The 12135-nt window shown below is 43.5% G+C and overlaps 1 protein-coding gene across 1 annotated transcript; it reads left to right on the top strand.

The window, feature by feature from the left end:
- The first annotated feature begins 9405 nt into the window (after positions 1–9405).
- Positions 9406–11418, top strand: LOC110524423 (deoxynucleotidyltransferase terminal-interacting protein 2-like). Its single transcript, XM_021604028.2, is given in 7 exon segments — positions 9406–9668; positions 9956–10094; positions 10293–10388; positions 10515–10571; positions 10573–10681; positions 10880–10979; positions 11134–11418. Coding segments are annotated over 7 exon segments (846 nt in total). The 3' UTR covers positions 11216–11418.
- The last annotated feature ends 717 nt before the right edge of the window (positions 11419–12135 follow it).

Genomic DNA, 12135 nt, shown 5'->3' on the forward strand with positions numbered 1-12135 from the left:
AGTGATCAATTTATTAAAGTGGCCAATGATTTCAAGTCTGTATGAGATGGGTGAACATGATTACTCCAGAATCACTATTCATTTATTTCAGATCATATAAAAACAAGTATCTTTGACACATCCGCAAGGAATGAATGATAAACTTGACTATTCTCACTTTAGTACTTTCATCAACAAAACAATCGGTTTACGCTCTTCAGCATGCCACGCGATTCGACTGGTCGTGTCTTGGCATTCTCTCAATCAGCTTCATGAGTTAGTCCCCAGGAATACATTTCAATTAACAGATAGATGTGCCTTGTTAAAGTACATTTGTGGAATTTCTTTCCTTAACTTCTTTGGGACTGGGGGGCAGTATTGAGTAGCTTGGATGAATAAGGTGCCCAGAGTATATATTTTAAACATTTGCATGTAGTCTATTTAGGTCTTTAATGTCCTCGTTTTAAAATAACAATCCTGTCCTGCCTGCTACTCAGGCCCAGTATCTAATATATGCATATTCAAATCAAATCAATGTATTTATATAGCCCTTCGTACATCAGCGGATATCTCAAAGTGCTGTACAGAAACCCAGCCTAAAACCCCAAACAGCAAGTAATGCAGGTTTTGAAGCACGGTGGCTAGGAAAAACTCCCTAGAAAGGCCAAAACCTAGGAAGAAACCTAGAGAGGAACCAGGCTATGTGGGGTGGCCAGTCCTCTTCTGGCTGTGCCGGGTGGAGATTATAACAGAACATGGCCAAGATGTTCAAATGTTCATAAATGACCAGCATGGTCAAATAATAGGTCTGGGACAGCAAGGAGTCATCATGCCAGGTAGTCCTGAGGCATGGTCCTAGGGCTCAGGTCCTCTGAGAGAGAAAAAGAAAGAAAGAATTAGAGAGAGCATAAAGACAGGAGAAGTACTCCAGATATAACAAACTGACCCTAGCCCCTATTGCAGCATAAATACTGGAGGCTGAGACGGGAGGGGTCAGGAGACACTGTGGCCCCATCCGATGATACCCCCGGACAGGGCCAAACAGGAAGGATATAACCCCACCCACTTTGCCAAAGCACAGCCCCCACACCACTAGAGGGATGTCTTCAACCACCAACTTACCATCCTGAGACAAGGCTGAGTATAGCCCACAAAGATCTCCACCACGGCACAACCCAAGGGGGGGCGCCAACCCAGACAGGAAGATCACATCAGTGACTCAACCCACTCAAGTGACACACCCCTCCTAGGGACGGCATGAAAGAGCACCAGTAAACCAGTGACTCAGCCCCTGTAGTAGGATTAGAGGCAGAGAATCCCAGTGGAAATAGGGGAACCGGCCAGGCAGAGACAGCAAGGGCGGTTCGTTGCTCCAGAGCCTTTCCGTTCACCTTCACACTCCTGGGCCAGGCTAAACTCAATCATATGACCCACTGAAGAGATGAGTCTTCAGTAAAGACTTAAAGGTTGGGGCCGAGTTTGCGTCTCTCACATGGGTAGGCAGACCATTCCATAAAAATGGAGCTCTGTAGGAGAAAGCCCTGCCTCCAGCTGTTTGCTTAGAAATTCTAGGGACAATTAGGAGGCCTGCGTCTTTTGACCGTAGCGTACATGTAGGTATGTACTGCAGGACCAAATCGGAGAGATAGGTAGGAGCAAGCCCATGTAATGCTTTGTAGGTTAGCAGTAAAACCTTGAAATCAGCCCCTGCCTTGACAGGAAGCCAGTGTAGGGAGGCTAACACTGGAGGAATATGATACATTTTTTGGGTTCTAGTCAGGATTCTAGCAGCCGTATTTAACACTAACTGAAGTTTATTTCGTGCTTTATCCGGGTAGCCGGAAAGTAGAGCATTGCAGTATTATATTATTAGTAGATTTGGATAGAAAACACTCTGAAGTTTCTAAAACTGTTTGAATGATGTCTGTGAGTGTCACAGAACTCATGGCAGGCAAAAACCAGAGAAGAAATCCAACCAGGAAGTGGGAAATCTGAGGTTTGTAGTTTTTCAAGTCATTGCCTATCGAATATACAGTGTCTATGGAGTCATATTGCACTTCCTAAGGCTTCCACTAGATGTCAACAGTCTTTAGAACCTTGTTTGATGCTTCTACTGTGAAGGAGGGGGGAATAAGAGGTGATTGAGTCAGGGCTCTGCCAGAATGCCATGAGCTGATCATGCGCGCTCACGTGAGAGCGACCTGTGTTCCATCACATTTCTACAGACAAAGGAATTCTCCGGTTGGAACATTATTTAAGATTCATGTTAAAAACATCCCAAAGATTGATTCTATACATCGTTTGACATGTTTCTACGAACTGTAATATGACTTTTCATCTGAACTTTCGCCTGGACTTGCCCGCGCCTCGTGAGTTTGGATTGTGTACTAAACGCGCAAACGAAAAGGAGGTATTTGGACATAAATAATGGACTTTATTGAACAAATCAATAATTTATTGTGGAACTATGATTCCTGTGAGTGCATTCTGATGAAGATCATCGAAGGTAAGTGAATATTTATGATGCTATTTCTGACTTCTGTTGACTCCACAACATGGCGGATATCTGTATGGCTTGTTTTGTTGTCTGAGCGCTGTACTCAGATTATTGCATGGTGTGCTTTTTCGGTAAAGCTTTTTTGAAATCGTACACATGTAACGGATGTGAAACGGCTAGCTTAGTTAGCGGTGCGCGCTAAATAGCGTTTCAATTGGTGACGTCACTTGCTCTGAGACCTTGAATTAGTAGTTCCCCTTGCTCTGCAAGGGCTGTGGCTTTTGTGGAGCGATGGGTAACGATGCTTCGTGGGTGACTGTTGTTGATGTGTGCAGAGGGTCCCTGGTTCGCGCCCGGGTATGGGCGAGGGGACGGTCTGAAGTTATACTGTTACACACAGCGGTTGCATTAAGGAGAAATGTATCTAAAGTTCCATGCATAACACTTGTATTTTCATAAACATATATGATGAGTATTTCTGTAAATTGTTGTGGCTCTCTGCAAAATCACCGGATGTTTTGGAAGCAAAACATTACTGAATGTAATGTGCCAATGTAAACTGAGATTTTTGGATATAAATATGAACTTTATCGAACAAAACATACATGTATTGTGTTACATGAAGTCCTAAGAGTGTCATCTGATGAAGATCATCAAAGGTCAGTGATTCATTTTATCTCTATTTCTGCTTTTTGTGACTCTTTGGCTGGAAAAATGGCTGTGTTTTTCTGTGACTAGGTAGTGACCTAACATAATCGTTAGGTGTGCTTTCGTTGTAAAGCCTTTTTGAAATCGGACACTGGCTGGATTTACAACAAGTTTATCTTTTAAATGGTGTAAATTATTCTATGTTTGAGGAATTTTAATTATGGGATTTCTGTTGTTTTGAATTTGGCGCCCTGCAATTTCACTGGCTGTTGGCGAGGTGGGACTCTACCGTCCCACATATCCCAGAGAGGGTTAACCAGATATGGCTACCACAGCATTCTGCAGCGATACGCCCATCCCATCTGGTTTGCACTTAGTGGGACTATAATTTGGACAGGACAATGACCCAACACACCTCCAAGCTGTGTAAAGGCTATTTGACCAAGGAGAGTGTGAAGGTGCAACACTCCAGCAATCACCTGACCTCAATCCAATTGAGATGGTTTGGGATGAGTTGGACTGCAAAGTGAAGGAAAAGCAGCCAACAAGTGCTCAGCATATGTGGGAACTCCTTCAAGACTGTTGGAAAAGCATTCCTCGTGAAGCTGGTTGAAAATGCCAAGAGTGTGCAAAGCTGTCTTCAAGGCAAAAGGTGGCTACTTTAAAGAATCTAAAATATATTTTGATTTAACACTTGGTTACTACATGATTCTGAATTTGTTTCATAGTTATCAAATTTTGTCATGTGTTTAGCAGATGTTATTGCGGGTGTAGGAAAATGCTTGTTTCTAGCTCCAACAGTGCAGTAATATCTATCAATTTCACAACACACACAAATCAAAGTAAAGGAATGGAATTAAGAATATATAAATATTTGGAAAAGCAATGTCAGAGCGGCATAGACTAAGGATAGAATGTACTGTACTGACCTCGCCTTCTGGATGATAGCGGGGTGAACAGGCAGTGGTGGTTGTTATCCTTGATGATCTTTTTGACCTTGTGACATCTGGTGCTGTAGGTGTCCTGGACGGCAGGTCGTTTGCCCCCGGTGATGTTGGGCCGTCCGCACCACCCTCTGGAGAGCCCTGCAGTTGCGGGTGGTGCAGTTTTGCCATACCAGGCGGTGAGACAGGATGCTCAATTGTGCATCTGTAGAAGTTTTAGGTGCCAAAATGTTGTTTTGTTCAGACTCGTGAGGTTGATGCGCTGTTGCACCTTCACCACACTCTGTGTGAGTGGACCATTTCAGATCGTCAGTGACGTGTACGCCGAGGTACTTGAAGCTTTTCACCTGCTCCACCGAGGTCCCGTCTGTGGATCGGGGCATGCTCCCTCTGCTGTTTCCTGAAGTCCACGATCAGCTCCTTTGTTTTGTTGTTGGGTGAGGGGTTATTTTCCTGGCATCACACTCCCAGGGCCCTCACCTCCCTGTAGGCTGTCTTGTCATTGTTGGTAATCAGGCCTACTACTGTTGTCTGCAAACTTGATGATTGAGTTGGCGGCCTGCCAGGAAGTCCAGGATCCAGTTGCACAGGGTGGGTTTCAGACCCAGGGTGTTGAATGCTGAGCTATAGTCAATGAACATCATTCTTAAATGGGTATGTATGCTTCTTGTCCAGATGGGACAGGGCAGTGTGTTGGCGATTGCATTGTCTGTGGATCTTTTGGGGTGGTAAGCAAATTGAAGTGGGTCTAGGGTGGCAGGTAAGGTGGAGGTGATATGATCCTCGACTAGTCTCTCAAAGCACTTCATGATGACAGAAGTGAGTGATACAAGGCGATAGTCGGTTAGTTCAGTTACCATTGCTTTCTTAGGCGCAGAGACAATGGTGGCCATCTTGAAGCATGTGGGGACAGAAGACTGGGATAGGGAGAGATTGAATATGTCCGTAAAGACTCCGGCCAGCTGGTCTGCGCGTGCTCTGAGGACGTGGCTGGGGATGGCGTATGGGACGGCAGCCTTGGGAGGATTAACACGCTTAAATGTCTTACTTACGTCGCCACAGAGGAGAGCCCACAGTCCTTGGTAATAGGCTGTGTCGGCGGCACAGTTATTCTCAAAGCGGGTTAAGGTGGGATTTGTTTTGTCTGGATGGAAGACTTCTGTGTTCGACGTGGCTGGTTTTCCCTTTGTAGTCCGTGATTGTCTGTAAACCCTGCCACATACTTCTCGTGTCTGAGCCGTTGAATTACGACTCCTTTGTCTCTACTGACGTTTTGCCTGATTGATTGCCTCACGGGGGAAATAACTACACTGTTTTCGGCCATATTCTCAGTCACCTTTCCATAGTTAAATGCAATGGTTTGTGCTTTCAGTTTTGTGCGAATACTTCCATCTATCCATGGTTTCTGGTTAGAGTAGGTTTTAATAGTCACAGTGGGTACATCATCTCCTATATACTTCCTCATAAACTTGGTCACCGTATCAGTGTCTTCGTCAATGTTATTCTCGGAGGCTACCCGGAACATCTCAGTCCACGTGATCAAAACAATCTTGAAGTGTCGATTCTGATTGGTCAGACCAGCGTTGAATAGTCCTTTGCACGTGGACTTCTTGTTTGAGTTTCTGCCTTTAGGATGGGAGGAGCAAAATGGAGTTGTGATCCGATTTGCCGACGGAAGGGCAGGGAGGGCCTTGTAGGCATCCCGGAAGTTCTTCACTATTTTATAATAAGAACAACCCTGGATTGAGTGGGTGTCTAAACTTTTGACGGGTACTATTATGGATAGAAATGCCATGGCGGCCGTGGTGCAATTTTAAAGTAGCCCAAAAACCTGCCACAGACAATACATTTTCAAAGTATCCCAATTTGGTGGAAATACTGCGAAGATGGAAACCCAGACCGATAGTTTTGTCAAACTATTGCATTAGATAGAAAATATGCCTACTCTGGTTTTGGCACGTGCGCTCTAGTTAACAGCTCACGGGTAAATTGTGCATGTAGGCTCATATACATGTTGAGCTTATGGATATTATTTTTTTTATTTGTCAAACTGCAGTCAAGCATCGATTGTGTCACCAGAATAAGAACCTCAATATTTATTGGAAATCAGCATCAACCTGATCACCAGGCACTTTCACCACCCTGTGAAGTTCATAATTTATTTAGTCTGTAGTCTAATAAACTGCATGCTTTCCGGTGTGGTAGTGAGCGGCCCACACAACATATCGCTTGACTCCCAAGTCTACTTTGATAGGATTCTTCTTATATCAATATTTGGGCATAAAAGCACTTTCACTGCCATTTCTTTCATAATTAATTTTACCAACACAAAGATCCCACCATTTCAAACATTGTTGGCATTTTATCAAATTGTACTGACACTTTTTATATATATATGGTAGGACTATAAAACTTCTTATGGAACGCTACCGTCCCACCTGGCCAACATTCGGTGACATTGCAAAGCGCCAAATTCAAAATACAGAAATACTCATAATAATCATTCATAAAATATCCAAGTGTTATACATCGGCTTAAAGATGAACTTCTTGTTAATCCAGCCGCTGTGTCAGATTTCAAAAAGGCTTTATGGCGAAAGCATACCATGCGATTATCTGAGGACAGCGCCCCGCTTACAAAAGCATACAAACATTTTCCAGCCAAATAGAGGAGTCACAAAAGTCAGAAATAGCGATAAAATGAATCACTTACCTTTGATGATCTTCATATGGTTGCACTAACAAGACTCCCTGTTACACAATAAATGTTTGTTTTGTTCGATCAAGTCCCTCTGTCCCAAAAACTCAGTTTTGTTGGTGCGTTTTGTTCAGTAATCCACTGGCTCCAGGGTGGTCAAAACATGCAGACGAATACATCCTAATAGTACCAGTAAAGTTTGTCGAAACATGTCAAACATTGTTTATAATTAATCCTTAGGTTGTCTATTGTCTAAATAATCAATAACATTTAAACCGGACAATAGCGTTTTCAATAGAAAGGAAAAACAACGAACAGCACGCTATTGGTCACGCGCGCAAAGCAGCTCTGCATTCTTCCACTGTCCTCTGACCAAAAGGTATTTTTACTCGTCATTTTCAAATTACAAGCCTGAAAGCATGTCTAAAGACTGACATCTAGTGGAAGCCATATGAACTGCAATCTAGGCCCTAAATCATAAGATAGTGAATAGGCATTCAATGGAAAACAACTCACATAAAAAATCCCACTTCCTGGATGGACTTTCCTCTGGTTTTTGCCTGTCATATCAGTTATGTTATACTCAGACATTATTTTAACAGTTTTAGAAACGTCAGTGTTTTCTATCCAATACTACCATGCATATGCATATCCTAGCTTCTGGGCCTGAGTAACATACTGTTTACTTTGGGCATGTTTCTCATCCAAACTTCAAAATACTACCCCCTACCCATGAGAGGTTAAAAACACTGGATGGGAATGTGGTTACTGACACACCTGACTCAAATAGCCAGCTTGCTAATATCTTGATAAGTTGATTCGTTTTTAACACTGCTCCACTGTCAACAACACAACTACACCCTACTGTTTTCAACAGATTCATCATGCCAGAGATTGCTTTGCTTATATAAAGTGTTTTTTCTCATAGTTCTGAAGTACTGGGATTGACATTTCGCCACAGGCCACTCCAGCGTCCACTCGGAGAACCAGGAGGATGGCTGATTAAAGGGAGACTGCAACCCAGTCTGAGGTGACCAGTGACTCCAAGCACGATGTTCCCTCTGAGGCCCAGAGTTCCACCGTGAAGAGGAAGACCAGGGCGTCCAAACGTCACACTGGCTTTTCTAACCAGGTAGACTCCACACATGAAGCTGATGAGTCTGTCCTGCTGTTCGGTTGTATCAGATATGGAGGTTATACCCAACAAACAGCCAGCTCACAGGGGCCGAAGGATAGCCACAGGCGGGGCGCAGCCTGACGCAATAAAGGAAGAGAATGTGTCTGAGGTAGACTCTTGTTCCTCCTCGGTGTCTGGCTACAGAGGACCAAACATTCGCGGAGCTCCCAGGACTCTGAGGAAGACTGTTCTCAAAGACTGCCAAACAACAGGACCATAATAATTATTGCATCTCAGTGGTGTCTTGAGTCCAAGGTTCTTGACTTCCAGACCAGCATGACCAGGAGCACAAGGACTACTTCAAAGTATCATACTGAGGACACTGAGTTTTTAGATCCCGAGTCTTGTCTCTGCTCAGACGTCCACGGTGCGTAGAGCTACCAGAAGCAGCACGGATTGGATTGTTGATGCTAACCCCATGCATTTAGCGGAAACCACCGATGGCTCCAAATCCCCTCTACTTCACAGGAGAAGCAGAGGTGTGGTTAAAGCAGTTCCCTGTGACCTCCAGACTTGTGACTCAGGGCTTTGAGTCTGGGCCAAGTATGACTCCCAGGAGGTCCACTCGCAGGTGGCCTGTTCCTAAACGGACATGCACCACTGTAATGGACACTGAGTCTGACCAGACTGATGTGTATATCCCTCTGCGTAGCTCGGTGAGAGGCAGGGGCACCCCCTGTAGTAGTCGCACTGGATCCAACCGCAGTTCCAGGGCAGCTCCACTTACCCGGCTAACAGCCAATGCCCTGGATATACTAGTTGAGAAATCCCTATGCTAGTCAGATAAGGTGAGGTTATCTGAGTTTGCAGAGGAAAGTGTGTCAGAGGACCATCAATTAGAGGATGCAATCAACGCTGATACATACTGCTCCGTGATAGAAGTGGGTGAAGAAAAGATAATCCTTGAGGATCAGGATGTAGTGATTGATGAGCCAGAGCCCATCCAAGTTCCAAAATCTGCTCTGGAGCAAACTGGGAGTGTGACAGTCTCTCATGATGCAGAGGTCACTAGTGTTCAACAGGAGTCCGTTGAGACAACCGTCCGTGAAGAGCCAGAGAAGAATACCTCTGAGGCGGATGTCCCTGCTCAGCAAAACATCCTAAAAGATGAGAAAGTGATCCCAGCAGAGTCTGAAGTCAGAGTAGCAGTCTGTGAGAGTGCTGATGCAGAGATGGCTGAGGCCCTCTGTGAGCCTGCAGTGGAATCAGAAGACCAGCAGAGGGAGCTGTCCACTGAGGATGCAGCAGATGCGGACGCCCCAGTGATAATAGAACAGGAGTCGATAACACCAGCTGATGCGCAAGTCTCTCTCGATCATACAGTAAAAGTAACGGCGTGTGAAAATGCAATGTCCCCTGTTATAGTGGTGTCTGAGGAAAAGGCCATAGATGTAAACCCCCACACAGGTCCTCCATCGGAGGTAGATAGCCAGGAATGAAAGGCAGTGCCTAGTGAGGAGACTATGGATGTGAGCAGCACAATAGTAACTGAGAATGAAAGGGCTGATCAAGATGAAGCCCCTCACACCACAGAGCCCATTTTGGTGACCTCTATCCAGAACCTGAAGGTCAGTGTATCTGACGCTGACAAGCTAGAGGAAAAGGAGGGGGGCACTGCTGGTGACACGGAGGCCATTGAAGAGCAAGATCAGGAAGAATGTGTTGATCAGGAGGGAGACTATGATAAATATGCACAAGTCCTCTTCACAAGCAGAAATCCACAATTGTAAGTATCTGTTTTTTTTGTTGTTGTTCATGATCATGTCATCTGTGCATTTAAAAATGGCTATAAGTTGACAGGGCTACACTGCCATTTTTAGTCTGAATGGATAGCAGGATTTTGTTTTTTTCAAATCTCAAGCAATGGAGCTATTTACTCAAATATTGAATTGCAATGCCAAGCACGTATAAAGACTTTTCACATTCATTTTCATTAACATATCAAGAGCGAACCAGTTGGAGACTAGACAATGCTTCCTCTCCCGGGTAATTATTTGAGACAATCTGTTATAGGAAAGAGTTGTCCAGCCGCATTGACCCGGGCCTGAGATTGAAGGAGCTTGGGGGATTATACATCAATTTTGATGGCAGCAAATCAAAGACTGTCTCTAACTCCCTGAAAAAACTAAAGGAACAGAAGAGCCAAGATGAGGTAAATAACTTTCATTGATTTTGTTTTGAAGGTGATATATGGCATAGAATTGGTAATGAATTGTGCAGTTATGCAAGGCTGGGTAATTCAATAATGAGAGGAAGTTTTTCATGAATTTCAACCCTTTGACTGCCATGGATTTCTGCGTTTTTCAGATTTTCTGCTTCTACATTGTGATTTGTTTTTTTCTGTTGGCAGTTGATGAAGAAAAGTGTTATTGGCCCAGAGCTTGAGAAGAAAGATGCTGTGCCTCCATACAGGGAGTCCAAACAGGCTGTGAAACTGAAGCGCAAAGTGAATACAAGTCCATGTAACCTTGTTTATTAATTTAGAAAAGGAAGTAGTGTGATACAAGGAGAAGTTATATTTTTACTACATTTAGCAAGCAGGCATGTTTCCTCCTTGGCTTGCCATGCTCAGGAGAGCGACTTGACAACTGGAGCCAGGTGGTTTAATATGCGGGCTCCTGAAATGACAAGAGTAACTAAAGGGCGACCTCAAAGCACTGAAAATGCATGGAGCAGTGGACCCCAAGTGGTTTTACAAGAAGAACGACATAGATGGATTCCCCAAGTATTTCCAGGTCAGTAATCATCTAACCCTCAACTGTGCTTGATTTTCCCAGTGCTCCATATGTTGTGTTCAATGCTATGGGGGGAAAACATTGAGCAACTATTCTCCACTACTCTTAGCAAGAATTACTGTAAGTATTTACAATGTACTTTTTATTTTGGAACTATTTGAACCTTTTTGTGCTTGAATGTCTTTGTCCCACGTTGCTACAGTAGTAGAAAGCCCTGTGGACTTCTATCATTCCCGTGTCCTGAAGAAAGACCGGAAGAGAACCATGGTGGCGGAGTTGCTTGCTGATGCAGAGTTCAGACAGTAAGCTTCATTTGATCTTTGTCATGTACAGTATTAGTTCATATCATGTCTGAAACTGTTTTTGGCATAGTGTATGGAAATGCATAACAATTGACAATAAATATTTGATATGAACTACTTGAAGGGCTTATACTTTCCCTTTTAACCTCAACAGAAACGAGAAGAAATACCAACAGATCATGGCAGAAAAAGCAGCCATTGGTGCTGGCAAGAAGAATAATAAGTTCAGAAAGTGAGTGACTGAATTGAGACCATTATATGTTAATGCCTGAATGAAACCTGTTAAACACACAGTACCATTTTTAAAGTGTCTGAGTGTCGATGCATCTGTTAAATGTTTTATTAACATGAACTATGTATCAACAGATTTTCTGACTGTAATTCAAAGGTTTTTTATCTTTATCACATTTTTGGGAAACAATAAAGTACCTTACTGTGATTGTTTTATTTTTTGTATCATTTTAATTGAAAACAAATCTCTTCATAGCAATTTCTCAAGCAATAATTGTCAGACTACTCCCAGACAATCCTAAGTGGGGAGGGGGAAAATTGAAAACTAGCTGTTATTGGCAGAGGTTTGGAACTATCAACTAATTTACTGCCTGGCAGGCCAAAACGGGCTGAAATGTATTTTCAAACAGCACGCACTAAGGGCATTATCACAATTTAATTCCAAATGCATAGTGTGGATATATACTCAACAAAATAAACATGTAATAATTTCATAGATTTTTAATGAGTTAAATTAATAAGGCCCTAATCTATGGATTTCACATAACTGGGAATCCTTTAGCCACAGACACCGTAAAAAAAATGGGCCTCAGGATCTCGTCACGGTATTTTTGTGCATCCAAATTGCCATCAGCTTGTGCCTGCCCATACCATAATACCACTGCTACCATGGGGCACTCTTCAATGTTGACGTCAGCCGGACGTATTCTCTAAAATGACATTGGAGACGACTTACGGTAGAGAAATGAACAAATTCTCTGGCAGCAGCTCTGGTGGACATTCCTGGAGTCAGTATGCCAATTGCACGCTCCCTCAACTTGAGACATCTGTGGCATTGTTGTGACAACTCCATTATAGTGGCCTTTTGTCCCCAGTGTAATGATCATGCTGTTTAGTCAGCTGCTGGATGGCTTATCTTGGCAAA

This window comes from Oncorhynchus mykiss, chromosome 5, assembly GCF_013265735.2.
Source record: "Oncorhynchus mykiss isolate Arlee chromosome 5, USDA_OmykA_1.1, whole genome shotgun sequence".
Taxonomy (NCBI): Eukaryota; Metazoa; Chordata; class Actinopteri; order Salmoniformes; family Salmonidae; genus Oncorhynchus; species Oncorhynchus mykiss.